This window comes from Myiozetetes cayanensis, unplaced genomic scaffold (assembly GCF_022539395.1).
Source record: "Myiozetetes cayanensis isolate MyiCay16 unplaced genomic scaffold, myiCay2020 scf5-8, whole genome shotgun sequence".
Classification (NCBI taxonomy): domain Eukaryota; kingdom Metazoa; phylum Chordata; class Aves; order Passeriformes; family Tyrannidae; genus Myiozetetes; species Myiozetetes cayanensis.
This window is the reverse complement of record NW_026087742.1, coordinates 75699729-75716162: the sequence shown is the minus strand read 5'-3', so window position 1 is coordinate 75716162 and position 16434 is coordinate 75699729. Positions and strand designations below refer to the sequence as shown.

The 16434-nt window shown below is 39.6% G+C and overlaps 1 protein-coding gene across 3 annotated transcripts in view; it reads left to right on the top strand.

Annotated features, from left to right (window-relative positions):
- The window catches only part of ABCC4 (ATP binding cassette subfamily C member 4), a 147446-nt gene that overhangs the window by 91711 nt on the left and 39301 nt on the right, over positions 1–16434 (top strand). For all 3 annotated transcript variants that reach the window (XM_050333155.1, XM_050333156.1, XM_050333157.1), the window contains exons 21-24: positions 9942–10092; positions 10734–10853; positions 14622–14732; positions 16208–16308. In XM_050333155.1, coding sequence (XP_050189112.1) covers positions 9942–10092; positions 10734–10853; positions 14622–14732; positions 16208–16308 — 483 coding nt within the window. The remainder of the gene's footprint in view (positions 1–9941; positions 10093–10733; positions 10854–14621; positions 14733–16207; positions 16309–16434) is intronic.

The window sequence follows — 16434 nt, the reverse complement described above, 5'->3', positions numbered from 1 at the left end:
CCACAATCACATCCCTAAATCTTTTTCTTTCTGTTTTTCTTAATGGGTTTTGAAATCACTCTAATGTTTAAATAAGCAGAGCTCTCTTGCTATGGAAGTCATTTGTATGCTAAAATAATGGGTTGTGATTCTTCCTTTCTAAAATTGCTGGCTTTGGTACCTAATTCAGTTATCCACCCTTCTGTCAAACACAACATAATACTTAAAATAATAATTTTTCATTTTTCTCACTGATAGAAAGTCAGGATTTTGGTATCAAACGTAGTAGCAGTTACTTCCATTAGTAGGTGTGCCTTTGTTGATGGTTTGTGATAAATAAACTTATGAAAAGTCTTCCTGATTGTTTGCTGCATATTTGCAACAAATTAAGAACGAGCACATGCTTACCATAGTAAATAATGTTTAGTCTCTGCCAAGGAAGTTTCTTTTTGCTCGCTGGGTTCTGCACATGCAGAGAATGGCTGAGCTGGGTGAAACCTGGTGGTGGTGGTGAGAGGCTGGGTGCTGATTCCTTAAAATATGAAAAGCATGTCTGAAAGCATCAGACAGCTGTTACGTTTCCTGGAGCTGAGTGATTACTGGACATAATGTAATACTGAAAAATGAGGAGTCAAGAGTTTATTTTGAGTGGGAAAGTAGTATTTTATAGTCCTATCAGGGTGGCAAAGCTCTGGGGAGGTTAGGAAGAATAAAACAGGGATAGGTTAAAAAGCATTTTTTGCATGTCTGCTATGAAAGAGAGTGACCAGAAAGAAAGAACGTAGTTTTATTTCTTAGGGTAGCTGATGCTGTAGTCCTTGATATTTTTCATAGTTTGCATTTAACTGGAGCAGAGGGGCTGCTGTCGTGTTTATAGAAATATGACTAGTACTTCATTCCACCTAAAAACAAATACATGAACAGTGTATTGTTAGATAGCAGGAACAAAAAGTAAGATGCTTAAAAGCTTGTACTTGCTGTAAGGCTGAAGAGCTGTGATACCGAAGAATTGATACTCTCTTTAACAGAAAGTCCACAGTTCAAATGTAGCACAAAGCTTTTAAAATTGTTGAAAGACCCAGAATTGACTTCTGGTGAAACAATTAGACTTGGCTGAGCAGAAAAGGTCACGCAGTTGAAAGTGAGTTATTCTTGGGGAGGGTGCTCTGGCATTATGGCCATGAGGGAAGGAGACCTGAGGCAGGAAAGTACGTAGAGCTCAAAGACAGAGTTTGCAAAACAGTGACATGTGGTGTAGCAGCATCTGCGGTAAGCAAAATTTTGCTGGATGTTTAGAAGAATTACAAAAAAGCATGCACAGCATGGGTGAAAAGGTGATATCATCACTGGCTCAGATGGATTTCTCACGGGAACAGTGGACGGTATTTTAGCAAATAAATTAATGGGCTAGACCTTAAGAACATGAATTAATGCCGTGCAGGGTCACAGCAGTGGTCTGTCTAGGCCAGTGGTCTTTCTCCAGCAGTGGCAATAGGAGATGTCATTTGGGGAGAGTATGAGAACCTGACTACAGGTGTTACAATGAGATATTTGCTGATTTTTTAATATTGTTGTATGTATATGCTGTCCGTAATTATCACTGAAATAAAATCTGCTTTTAGAAGGGTTGTAAGTGAGATAAGACCAATGACAAATATCAGTGAATCAGCCTCTCTGCTGGTAAAGTGCTAAACATTGGAGCAAATAACAAAGTAAGAAATAGACCATTTGTAGCATGGTCTAAGGAAAAAAATACCCATTGTTGAATCAAATGTTTAGATTTCATAAGGTTCTGTGCTCTGTGGGACTGTCTTGGGTTTATATAGCAGGGGAAGCATTATGGAAATTACTTCTAAGAGGTAGGCATTCTTTATTTTCCTTTAAAAATATCAGTTATTTGACAGCAAGGTCTGATTCAGGAGATAAAAGAATGCTTTGCTGTGGGAGTCTTGAAGCAAGTGGAACAGCCAACAAAGTGACCACACTTAGCCATGGTGGTGGATACTGGAGTCACAGCCACCTTAAATTGATATGATGGAAAAGGGATGCTTTCTGTTACCTGGGGAGTAACTCTGGGAGTGTTGGGTGATGCCAGACATTTTTCTGTATTGTTTCAGGCAGGTTCTGGCAAGAACTGTCAAGAAAGCAAAGCATGTGTGTGTGCATGTTCTGCACTCGCTGATTAATGCTGTTTCCCCAAGCTACCATGTAAAACTGTGCTTGGCATCTGAGGTGTTCCACAGGAACATATTTGTCATGGTACAAAGACCACTGTAGTTTATGTGAATAGTTTTTGTGTATGTACGTTTTTTCCCTTGGAAAAAGAATGGTGTAAGAGTATAGCCAGGGACTATTTACGGGAGAAGGGCACTGCTAAACAGTAAAACATATTAACTCTTTATATTATTTGTACAGGGAGATCACAGTAAAGTTATAACTAACTCCCTGTAACTTGAGGAAGAAGACCTCTCACTTATATGTAGATCCTCATTGCAAAGTTGTGCCTTGCTGCCCATGTCACTAAGAAAATTTCTGTGCAGAAGGGCCGAGGGGGCAATAAAAAAGAACACTTGAGAAAATCAAAGGTCCTACTCAACTTTTTACTCCTTATAAATAGAAAAATACATTGTCCACAGCCATTTTCAAGAATGTGTGTTAGCATGTCATTTTGACTGTATTGGTTTCCATGTACAGTAGGATGTACATGTAGGAACTGCATGTAGAGATGCACAAGCAGAGGCTTTGGCTCTGTTAATAGTTGTTTTTTTATGGAAAACCTGTATTAGCTGGAAGTAACTTATTACTGTGGCTGAAGGCCCCTGGCAGCCAGCTTCTTACATGGTTAAAGATAATTTATTATAATAATAATAATAATAATGGCCAGTCTTCGTGAGTGAAGATCCGGGGAAGGTCTTTACACCTTCCAGCCTGCGCATTGGATTTTTTTTTTAGGTGAGACACAGTGTGCGCAGAACTGAGCCCACCCTTTAATCCTAAGGTTCATCTGCCGGGGCCAAGCGAGCTTGGACGGTGGCAGCGAGGTCCTCAGGACGTAGGTGGGTTGCCTTTTTAAGGGCTAACAAGCTCCATCTGCCCGGGAGTGGCCCTGACCAGGAATCGAACCCGGGTCTCCGCGGTGACAGCGCCGCGCCCTTAACCACTAGACCACCAGGGGCTCCAAAGATAATTTATTATTTAAAGAAAAATAACCTCTCTATGTTGTAGGAGTGTAAGATGGAGTTTTAAAGATGAGTATTTTGAGTGTCAGTCAGAATCACCAAGTCCAGAGCTTGATTACGCATTTGTTTCTAAAGCATCAGTATCTGGAAGTCCCAGACAACATAGGAACTGTGATTTTTGAAAACTGCCATTGGGACCAAGTTCTGCATTAGGCAGTTTAAGCCTCTTGGCCCAGCGTGCCCAGAGAGCCTATTTCTATCCCCTGTTGTAGGGTAAGAGGTTACTGGTGATAGGATGCTGTTTAAATACAACAGAATGGTGGCAGTGCCAATGTATTAAAGAAAACACCCTTTTTATTATAAGGTCACTTGTTAAAGAACAATTGCACACAGTTCGCCATGACCTCAAACAAATACTAAGGCTTCTCACTTAATGACAAAATGCATGCCAAGTCAAATGAATGAGCATGTTGGTGGCACAGAAAACATCTGCCCTGAGGAGCTAAGTACATGCTTGTTTGCTTGGAAAAACCGTGATCCAGAAAGACTGTCTTACACAGACAAGAACAAATGGGAGGTGCTAGTGTTAAGGATGTGATTGGAAATTTTGAATACATTTCTGTGGTGCATCTGACAGATGTGTTCAGCCCATTTGCAGAGACATAATGATTTAGTTAGGTAACCTCTTGTCAACCAATTGCAAATAACAGGATTCGCTGGAGAAGAGGTTGCTGGTTTTGAGGGGTTTAGAGCTGGCAGTGTTTAGTTCTTTTTTCCTTCACTCAGTTTATCTGCAATTACAATTTTCATTTCTTCTCCAACTGTACCTTTTTTTCCATTTTCAGTGAATTGGTTGTCTTGTCTTTAAATTCCAAACTTTCAAGTGGATGCACATTTTCCTAAAGCTGAATTAACACTGATTGATTGCTGTCGTTCTCGACAGAGATTGCTTCCCTGGTTGCTTCAGAAAAGGACAATGTCTGAGATGTCTTTTAAATATTGTGTGTACCTCACTTTCTCTTCTCACAAGTCTTCATTGCATTTTTGCTGAAGACAAATGTGTTCCTGACAGTTTGATGCAAATAGTATAAAGAGCCATATGTATTTTTTAACTAGTTTCAAAAGAAAACCCATAATTATTTTTTTTTAATAAAGTAATTTGAAGACTCACCTCAGTCTTGGCTGCCTTAAGTGAGTAAAATGAAGTAGAGTTGTTTATGTATTAGGATTACGGTACAAAGATAAAGGGTTTCCCTTAAGATTTTTCCTCTGGTTTTTTTTTTGTAATAAAGGAGAAAAACTACAGAAAATCTGCAGTGTGGTTCATTATGCTCCTCTGGGTGGAGTTGGCCTGAGTGAAATGTTTATCGCTTTGATCTTCTCATTGCAATGTCATCTCCCCAGGGAAACTCATCTGCTGGTGTGCCAGTGTAACCAGCCGTCTCTGTAGTTGTGCTTTAACAGGACAGTCAGCCCAAACACTCTGATTTGAAAAAGTGTGTTAAAGGAAAAAGCATTCAAGGATAAAGAAGGTGTCAGAACTGGATTAGGGATTGATTGTGCATTCAGTTATTTAACAGGCTCAATGAGAAAAGAATTTTAATCAGGGGTAAGGGAGGAGGAGTAAGGGTGATGCCAAGCAAGTATGAACAGAGTGGGGTTTTGTAGTTTCTTGACCTGGATTTACTTCAGACAGCATAGCCTGACTGAGAGTGGCCTAAGTTAGTGCAGTGAAGGTTCAAACTTGACATCCAGGACATGCACCATTGCTGTTATTGAATTAATATGGCTTTATGGCAGTTCCATGGGCTAATATAATCCTTTGGAGTGCCTGTTAGGGTCCATGAAGTAACAGGTGGGAATGGGGTTTGGGTAGCTGTATTTGACTTCTGCTCAAATATTGGTAAAACTGGTCCTGGAACACTGCAGTTCTTGGGTGGGATTTGACTGCAGATTCAGTCATCAAAATTTAGATGTCTGCTTGATGGGCTTTAGATGTTTACTTTGCTGCAATGAGAGGGCATCTAGTAAATGCAGTTAGGGGACTGTAGAGAAATATTCAACCATGTGGTCACTAGGTACACACTTACAGGTTAGATGAAGTCACCATCCCTGGAGGTATTTAAAAGACGTGCAGATGTGGTGCTTAAGGACATGATTTAGGGGTGGGCTCGGCAGTGCTCTGTTAATGGTTGGACTCAGTGATCTTAAGAGGTCTTTTCCAATCTAAACCATTTTATTACTCTATTCATCACTTTTTAAACTTGGAAGCAAGGAGAGGAGTTTCACTGTGTAGGTCACATGCAGACTCCCATACTCAGGTTTCCAAGTCTCAGATCCCATCCCCTGGGCTCCATTCATTCATCTGAGATCCTACCAGGTCAGCAGCTGCAAGTCCAGAGTAGTGTGGTTCCTGTGGTAGTAGGTCCTATACCATAGCTGTCAAACCCACGTGGATGACTTGGCGTTGAAAGTCAGACTGACACACACAACTGCGTGGTACCCCTTGTTTTTGTACTTTGGAGGAAAATGGAAGATCTCAAAGATCTGACACTTTCGAGCTTGTTAGAAGGCAGAGAGGTGTTTTATAGGTACTTTCAAGAGAAGATAAAAGGACTCCAAGTTCTCACTGGAGCAATGTGCCAGCAGATCTGAGGGGTTCAAAATGGGGTTCTACATGAAGGTTTGGGCCTTTTTCATAGAAGTACTTAAGCCAAACATGAAATATTGATCTCAGTGTATAACTGATACCAAAGAGCAGTGATATATGGGGTGGAAAGGTGCACATTTTTATGAGACATCATGAACTTTAGATTTTGCTTTGCATTTTTGTTTTGTCAACTTTACTAAATTACTTCGAATGGCTTACAATTTGTCATAAAATTTCTAACCTTATATAAATGGTATAATTTCTGTAACAAGGGGTAAGGCTTATAGCTTGTGATAGATGTATGGCTTTTGGCTTGTAATGGCCATGTTTTTTTCAGATTTTTAGTGGGTTTTATTTCTTCTGGTTTCTTTATCTGGCATTAAATGCTTTTCTGTTCTGTGATTGTGGTTCAGAAATACCTGTTATTCCTAGATCAAGACCTGTTTGAGATAAAAATTCCAGGATATCACTCTCAGAACCTATAAGAATTATGAATATGTAGGTCATCAGACGATAAAGGGAAAGGATGTTTTGCAAGTGAATGTCCTATCAGAGCATTAATTTCTCGAGAGGGTTGTAGGAGGGTATGCTTGTTCCAGTAAAAGAGGAGATTTTAAAGGAAAAATAAGCCACAGTAAATGGAATGACTGATCAAAGCATGAGGAAAATCTCTTAGGACTCTTGCAAGAGCATGACTCAACAGAAACAGCACGTGCTGTTCTGCATTCTAGGGATAGACTATGTGCAGACTGTGTGTGGGAGATTCATCTTTCTCCAGGGAAATGGAAATAAGTTTGAAGGTGGACATTGGACAATATGTCTCCATTTGGAAGCCATGATCTTTTCCTGGAGCCATCCAGATCTTTTTAGTCTCAGTAGCCTGTGCACCTGTTGTCTTCTGTGTAAGGTGTCCTTGTTTCAAATACTATGCAGATAGCTGTGAAATGTAATTCATCAGCTCTGGGTTTTGGGGTTTGGTTGTTTTATGCTTTTTTGGGGTTGTTTTTGTTTTTGTTTTGGGGTTTTTTTTCAATTTCACTGTTATTTTCTGCACAGTCATTACATTTTCAATGCTAAAATTAAGGGAAAAAAAAAGCCCTAGGAGTAAAAATGCTGGTTTTGTAGGCCGTATTTCTTCAATGTAGGAAAATCTTGCCTGCTTAGCCTTATGATGCAATTTTCAATTGTAAGCTGACTCTGCTAGGCGAAGTCTAGATACTCAGTCCTGAGCATTTCTTGCTGTGCAAACCGAATACCTGCCTCACTGCTTGTCTCCAGAAGAAGAGATGTCAGACTGCTTGTTATTATTGTCAGCCTGGTGATGATTTTGGGTCCTCCAGCTTGCATGCAGTGAATCTACTAGAAGTTGGGGCAGTCTCCAGCCACAGAGGTTGGTTGTCTCTTGTGAAACTCAGGAGCTAGAACCTTCGCCTTACCTCACGCAGTAACTACATGATTACAGTCTACAAATGGTTGTGTCTGGCTTTCAGACTACTTCATTAAGAGTTAATTTATATGCAATTTTGGTTTTCAAAAAAAACCCAACACACATGACTGATCCACCCTATCATAAATTTTTATAATGATAAGGTGGTGCAGGCTCATCTAAAATTCCTTCCAAAGGCGGTGTCAGATTTTTACTTTAGTCATCCTAACCTTCTTTTCCTTCCCTGTATTTTTGCCATAGCAAGGCTTTGTTTACACGAGCTGGATCTTAATAGTTTTACTCCCACTCCCACCCCCACTGGCACTTTGCAACGTATTGTAGATTATCATCACTAAAACTTCAGTTTAGCTTTTTTATTTTTTTATTAAGAAGCATATATTTTCTGCAGAATTGTTTTCCTTGAAGCAGCTTTCCTCAACATTTCACTTCAGATTTGTGGCTGATGGTATGAGGAGACTGTGTACTTCAGAAACAGCTTTTTTGTGACTGTCTGGGAAGTGAAGGAGGGAGAGGGGGAAGGCAGCAGGTGTATAAAGCAGATTCGGGAGTGAGTTTGTCAGAAGGAAGGAATGGACTTCGGCCTCTGCTGATAAGGATGGATGTGAGGGAGCCTTTAGAAATTAGCCATCATGTGGATGGTTGACAGGCTTGGCAGAGATAATGAGCAGTACAGAGGAAAATGGGGATCTAGACAGGAGCAAATTTGTAGGAGGTCTGGAATCTTTATTTCTTCTCACCCCACGATAAAAAGGAAATATGTTTACAGGGTTCCAAAGAATGCCAGAGAAGTGGAAAGTAGAGGAGGGCTGATGGCAGTGCTGGTGAGGAGTCAGGGTGCTTTGTTTTGCTTTGTGCTGACATAGCCATGTGCGTAATTGATGTAGGTGAAACACCATGCACTCTCATTGCCACCTTACCTCCTCCTGATGAAATCTAGGTAAAATGTTTGTGATCTACTGTATGTATCTAGAAAGTCAAACAACATAATGCTGTGTCAACACCTTAACCCACAGATGAGCACTGTAGTGGTAACGCACCTTCCTTCAGAGCTCCTGTCCTATAGCTATTTTCCTAACAGAGTTATGAGATCCTAAAATCTGCTTTCAGGATCTATGAGATTGCAAGGCTGTTATACTCATAAATCTTCTATCATAAGCTAAGACCTTGTCTAGCGCTGAACTTAAATTGTGCTGACTCACGCAGTCATAATGTATAAGATGTGTGGGTTTGCTGTTTGGTCAAGTGAAATTAGGGTAAAGTCAGAGAAGCCTGAAGAGAAAAAAACAAATTTAGGGGTAAAGGTTGTGCTTGGTGTTGACCATGTGTGTGTGGGCTACCAGAAGTGCAACAGGAAATGCAGAGTTTCATAGGCATTCCCACTGAAAACCCAGGAGGCTCTCTGGTATCCGATCTCGGCTGATATTTTTCTGTGTTGCTTACCTTTTCCAACTCAGTGCACAGATAAAGAGATGGAAGCATTTTTGCTGCAAGACATGCATTTTCAGCACCCAGTGGTCACCAATGCATTTCTGGGATCTAAAAATCAGGCAGCCACAAAATTCAGCTGGAATCCACATCTGCATTGTATGGGATTATGAAGAAGGTGGTTCCTCTACAGGCCATAAAATGGAAAATTTCTTAGAAAATATTTCTAATGAATTTGTTAATGAGAGTAATACAGGAATTTAGTCCTGAGCTAGGATTTCAGTTGTCTTGTTTTTGTACTGGGTGGGTTTATTCTTGTATGGGGTTTTTCACCCCCTTTTAAAGGAGGAAATGGGCATACCTTAGTTACAGTATACAAGGATCCTGCCATACATACATGCACAGCTGGTGTTCTGAAAGAAATTTGTGTGCAGATGATGGTTTTGATTGTGTATTCAAACTGAAAGTTTGATGTAGGATTTGGACAATGCAGGATTGAATTCAGAAAAGTGGGCCAGGATCCACTGTCATAAGCAACAAAGTTTCTTTCCACATTATATCTAGTTTTCTAAGAGTTAAGTCAGGTTTACCCCAGCTATTCACATCATACTCTTTATTAAACCTGGTAAAACTAGCCTTTAATGACACTTTTTGCAGTGTGTAATATTTTATTTTTGTTTGTAGTGTTTCCCAGTGTAATCCTTTGAGAAGAGACAGTTCACTTGCTCTGATACTGGGTTTTCTTTCTAAATGGGACTAAGTTGTTTTTAGGAAAACATTGCAGGCCTGTGTTGAAAGTCTCTCTTCCAGCTGTCAAATCTTTCAGCTGAAGTTGAAAGTCAGTCTTTCACCAGTTTCTTTCTACCAGGAGTGAAAAAAACATATCCTTGATTCACCAGAAAACTTGGGTTCAATTAAGATTAGTTGTCTGTTACATTAATCATCTATTACTTTGTTACAGCAGTCATAACATATTTTACAAAGATAGACAGTAATGTAAAGTCAACCAGTTCTGTGAAGACATTTCTTAAAGAAAAAATAATACAGAAGAAAACCATAAACTGCACAGTTAGTCAATTTAGGTATTACTGTAAATTTTCCAAGTTTGTTGCTCATATGTTATACAATGCATCCACTCTTGAATTTGGTAGTTATGTTTAAATATTTAAGTGTTTGAATAGTGTGTTAATTAGTTTTATACTTGTTCTAAATTAAATTCTTCTGGCAAAGAGTTTTTTATTTTGTTTCTATTGTGCTCCAGACTCTCCTACAGATTTTTGGTGTGGTGGCTGTGGCTGTGGCAGTGATTCCTTGGATACTCATCCCCTTAATTCCACTATTTATTCTTTTCATTTTTCTTCGACGATATTTCTTAGACACTTCAAGAGATATTAAACGTCTAGAATCCACAAGTATGTAGTTTGGCGGGACTTAATGTTAGTTTGAACCCTGCTTATTATTATGTGAAATGCTAGTATTTTATAGACAGTCCATCAAAGTTTTTTTTTTCTTTTGCTATGCAAATAACTTCCTTATTGCCTTGGTTCTCAACTAGTGAATTACATGCTTAACTCCTGTTTTGCATAATGATAAACCTTGTGGACGTCAGTTTACCTATCTGTAAATAAAGCTGGTTAAGAACATGCTAAGCTACTGGTCTTTGGGACCCTGCATGCACATACTAATGGTGTTTCTGACCTTATCTGACTCTTGTGCCTGACTTTAGCTTGACTATGATATGAAATACTAAGCATTATGAATAACAAACATGGGTGCCTGATGTCATTAATAAAGCTTAAGGAGTTTCTTCAGTGACAGCTATTGTTAAAAATGTAAGGCATTTTTGTATAAATTAATCTGCCTGGCTGTCTGACTGATTCTAATTGAGTAAGAGGACATTAGTTAAAGATACTGCATATTTATTCTAAAGGGATGCAGTAGAGTAACTTGTATGCTTAAATATAAAGTAGTAGGATTAAAGATTAGTGTGGTACAAAAAGAATTAAATGTTGTCCTTCAGCCATTGTTAATGTACTCTTATTTCCCTTTGTAGCTCGAAGTCCGGTGTTCTCCCACTTGTCGTCATCCCTCCAGGGTCTGTGGACTATTCGGGCTTTGAAAGCAGAGGAAAGATTTCAAAAATTATTTGATGCACACCAAGACCTTCACTCAGGTTTGTGATGAATTGACACGAAAAATCAAATACTTTGCACTGTAGGAGGGAAATATCTTATGCCCTCAGCGACATGTGTATAATGTGCATTAAAATCAGCAGGAGCTGTGCATTTGTCTCTTTAGGGTAAAATTTCTCTATTGGAACAAAAACGTTATTATCTCTCTAGATTTAGAGAGTTTACTTTGGGCTGTAATGTAATTTGAGATACCCACACGTTTGTCTTAACAATGTATAAGATAAACATTTGAAAGTATGCCTGCTAAGAATACTTAAAGAATAATTTTTCACATTTTCCTGGATTCCATCTTTAAAAAGATGGGGGAGGGATGAAACAAGCTGTATTATGAAGCATTTAATATTAAGTAGTGCTAGGAATGGGCAGAGATTATTAATATAAATCATCTTGGAAGAATTTCATGGATCTCACTTATTTTTTTACTTTGAGCAGCTTTCAGGGCTTAAATCTAATATATGGTATTAACATGACCAGAAGGTGTAAAATATTAGTATTCTGCAAGCATAAGTAATGTAATTCAGGCTTGCACTGTGATTCTTTACCTTCTGTCAACTAAATATTCTCTATTACCATGTTTTTCAAGATGCAGCAGAGCGCAAGTGTGCAATTTTGTGTTTGGTAGGTAAGATTGTGAATTTCCTCTGTCATAACATATATGAGTGTATTCTGTGGCTTTTTTGTAAAGTATAGACTTCAAAGGTAAGACCAGTTGATCTTTTCTGTGATAAAGTAGTTTATCACAGGTTGTAGAATTGTGCACACTGACCTCCTTGTTGAGGCCTAGTTACCTGTGACTGGTGTATCTTCTAGGGAGGCACTTCTGGCTTTGAATTTTGCATTTCTTAATATTTTCGAGTTGCCAGTTATCTGACCAAATCAATGTAACAGTAGCTGATAGTGAGGGAAGACAAAGTTGTTTTTGAGCTCTGTATTAAAAGACATCTTTAGTCAATAAACTGCATATACAAGCTTCACTATACAAAGAGGACCATGACCTTTAGAAGAAATATTTTTCTTATATTTTAAGGTCAGATCTAAGGAACACAAACACACTATTTTCCAGTCAATTTTATGCGTCTCCCTGTCCAAACTGTCAATAACACCACTCCTGGGCAGATCAGGAACCTGCTTTTGAGATCAAACTTCAGTGCTCATTATCACACCCTTGTGTATACCTACACACTTTGTCTTGGTGTCTTTCCCACCAGAGTATTTGGGGTACACCAGCTTGCTTAGTGTGTGTGTGGTTTGTGGTCCGCACAGGGAGTATGAGCCAGCAATGTGCCTGGGCAGCAAAGAAAGCCAACAGCATCTGGGCTGTATTAACAGGAGCATAGCCAGGGGAAGGAGGGAAATCATCCCTCTCAGCACTTGTTAGCCCTCAGTGGAGGTGCCAGCTAGGATAGTGTACTAACAGAAGAGATCTCCCTGTAGGGAGAGGCTGAGGAAACTGGGCTTGTTCAACTCCCCGAAGAGGCAGCTTACAGAGGATTTAATAGCTGCCTTCCAGCACCTGCAAGGACATTGACAAAGATAGGCTCTTCACTATGGTCCATAGTGGTAAGAGCAACAAATGGGTATAATTTGTAACAAGAGAGGTTTAACCTGAACATAAGAAAAAACTTTTTCACCATGAGCACAGTCAGGCAGAGGAACAGGTTGCCCAGAGATGTTGTGCAGGCTTCATCCTTGTCAATTTTCAAGACTCAAGCTGCATAAAGCATGGAGCAGTGTGGTCTGGCTTCAGAGCTGACTGTGCTTGAGCAGGAGGTTGAACTAGAGATCCCCTGAAGTTGCTTTCACACTGTGGATGGTTCTTTGATACTAAATGTGAGCGAGCAGTAGCTGATGTAAGAGGATACCTTTCATACTAGCTCACAAAGTTGGAGTACTGGGTTTTTAAGTCTCCTGAAGAGTTTTAAGTTCTTTACTGAATTGCAGAAGGCTCTCCCAACGATTGAGGCTTTTGTTTAGCACTTGTGGCTGGAGTAATGTCCTTCTCTATTTAGGCCTGAGCCTAGGACACAGGACACTTGCTGTGAACCACTTTCATGCATGCCTGTGAATTCAGTATTAAATAAATTTTAGATAACAAACATCTAAAGGGCATACTGAGATTTGATCAAACCCAGGTTTCCTTCCTGCCACTGTCCATCTTTATAAGCAGGCTCATGAGTCATCAGAAGTTACGCCATGGTGAGTCTGTTAGTCCCCAGCACTGTCATATTCCTTTATGCACGTTGACCCCACTTACATAGAGATGTTGCAAAATGACCCATCTCAAGCTGGCAGTTTAGGGCATCTTCCCAGACAACAGGATCAATGGAGCAAAACCTTGGAGATGAAAAATCTACAACCCAAACGTCATCCCATTTCCAGGTCTTACAGCTACACTGTTGTGCCAAAAATGACCTTTAATGTCACCAGGAAGTTGCTGTGGATTGTTTCCAGGGCCACTTGGCTTCTGGGTTTCAGAGAGGTAACTAAATTGTGGTGAATTCAATTTGTGACTTGGTGCAGCCTGTGTCATTCTGTGTGCCCAGGTGTATGACCATGTCAAATGTCTTGTTTAGTGCAACCAGCTGCTAAATGTGTGGTCAGCCATATTGCAGTTTGGATTGATGAAAATGGGACTAAGAAGTTACCCCTTCTGTATTGTAGCTGGATGCCTCTTGTCATCCTCACTCTTACCCTCTGCTGCTGCCTTCCAGAAGTTACATGGAGCTTTCTGTTGGCTGTATTGATTTGCTCACTCTGTAATCTGGCTATTCAAGATGATTTAAAAACTGGACTTGCCTACTCTTTATTGAATAAAAGGGAGATTTTTTTAGTTTGAATCTTTCCCAGCACTAGGCTAAGGAACATTGAAATAGTTGAAACTGAATTGATCTTTAGCATGGAATAATGACAAGCAGTATAGAAAGGGTTGGAATGGTTAACTTTCTGCTGTGACTTGGTAGCAGCTGGAACAATTCATCTGACTGCAGCTTAAGCAATAAATAATGCCATACTTTGTTATGGCTACTTGACTTCTGGTATTGGCCCTGAATGCAAACACTCTGCCTTCTGGATTGCAGTCTCTTGTCCTCTGTCTCCTGTATCTTGTACTGTAGCATTATCTGTCTGGGATGGAATTTAGAACCAAATTGTGAACACCTGGATTTGAGTGCCCAGTGGAGATGTCCACCTGTGAGCTTGCCCAAAAGTAAATATGTGCATCTGGTCATTTGAATAGCTCTGTAGCTAAACTGGCTGTACTGAGTAGCTCTTACAGGAGCTTAATCAGCTGCAGCTGCCCTCTAAAGACTTGGCTCTGACAGTTGTGTTGTGATATGTTCTAGCTAAAAGCCTGTAGACTCTAGTCCAGCTACAGTTAATGTAGTTGTACTTCTGCACCCTAAGACTCCTGAGTCCACTGGAGTTCAGAAAGAAGCTTCCATTTTAAAATAAATGGACCATGCTTGACCATGACTTGACACCTTGACTGTTCTTCTTTCTATTCCTATTACAGTATGTTATACTAGCTGTTGTTACCATTGTGGTTGCTATTGGTGTGAAAACAAAGTTAGACCATTTCAGGAAAATTGGTCAATATCCTGATCACCATCAGTCCATACAGACATGCACTTGAAGATGACAACTTTTTTTTTATCAACTTGTAATATTATCATGAATTAATGTAGTAATAATTATACAGCTTAGTTTTCTAACAATCCATTATTCTTATGTCTTTGTAAAATACACTTTAGAGGCCTGGTTTCTGTTTTTGACGACCTCAAGGTGGTTTGCTGTGCGTCTGGATGCCATCTGTGCCATTTTTGTTATAGTGGTTGCTTTCGGTTCCCTGCTTCTCGCCAAGAGTAAGTACAGATGTTAGAAAAAGTTCACTCAGGAATTACCATGGATAGTAATGTCTAATTCCTCTTCACAGATTTCTGTTTCTAATTGTTTAAAGGCTGTAATTAAGTTGAATGTTTCTTCCTAGATCGTGATCTCTTCCTCAGTCTAGGACATTGGGGCTGTATCTGCTTTCCTGCATATACTGGAGGCAGTTCATACATCTTCCGGGCTGAGGCATGCATCTATCATCATCCCCAAATGTGCAAACAAACTTGCAGATCTTTAGTCTTCACTTTTGAGATTTTGGCTTTCAGAGCGATAACAACAAATAAATCTTTTTCATTTTCCCCACCTTTGTCTATCTTTTTCGGGCCTAGAGGGCTTTGCTTTGTCATACTGAAACACCCACGGAGGTGCCTCTTAACAACTTTTTTCCTTTCTACACATGGCACAGTAGGTCAAAAGGCAAGCTAAAGTTCCTAGGGATGCTCTTCTACTATCTTGGATCAGTGGGATAGGCCAGTTCCAGAAAGAAAATTGCCTCATAATAATATATTTTATGTTCATTGTCACTCATGAACTGTCATTAGAACATGCATCATCCAGGATGTAATTGGGTTAGATGTACTAGAATGAGATAATAATCTAAAACATGAAGGAAGAAACAATTATCTTGGACATGAAAATTAGTGCTAATTTGCTGGGTTTGTTTCTTTTCTTTTTTCTTTGGGTAAGTTCTGCATATGCACGTGTATTTTAAAATTTGAACTCTGTGCTGCACAACACTGCAAATTGAGCTAGGTTTGATGTTAGTAGAATGCAAAAAGACAAGTCAAAACAATGGTCCGGAATCTTTCCTTGCCTCTGGATAAGGAGTAGCTCTCTTGAAGTCAATAGGACTATGTTAGGATAAAGTTCAAGTAAGTCAGAGGACAATCATGCTTAATATCAGGGCAGACAGAATTCATGTTTTGTGAGAGTAGATCCACTGAACACAGAAAATGCTTTTATAAAAAGGGGAATAAATATTCTGCCCTGTTATTTTTATCTGATCTCTTACAAGAGTACAAAGTTTATGTGAATGTTCGTAACTAATTTTGAAATCATTTTATGCTAATTTTTTGCTGAGGTTTAGGGGCTTATCTAATTCTCTTAGAAAAAAGTGAAGAGTTAACCAGTGCTCAGCCAGATAGGGATGACCCTAACAAGCTGTGTAAGTCTGGTCTTGAGACTGAACCTCAGATAAAATACCAGGCCAAGGAGAACTAGGATTATCTTCTCAAATAGACAGTTCCCAAATTGTACTGAAGAAATGCAGCAAGTAGCTGTTCTACCTGGATCTGCTTGTTGTACTGATAGCAAGTACTACGTAACCAAATAAAATTCTGTCTGTGATGTTTCCATCAGGGAAGGAACCAGATGAAAGTGAACTTAACTGGGATTTTGTGTAGTTACCAACGTACCTATTTGAGTCTCTTTTTCCTCTCTTCTGCAGCTCTGAATGCGGGCCAGGTTGGTTTGGCGCTATCCTATGCGATCACCCTCATGGGAACATTCCAGTGGGGTGTGAGACAAAGTGCTGAAGTTGAAAACCTGGTAATGTTTGTTTATTTCTTTTCTCCTCCTGGTTACTTTTCATTCTTGTGACATGATGCTTAAGGATGAGATTGTTCTTATTTAACTTAGCAGGAAATTGAGGCACTACTCTACGATCCATAAAGA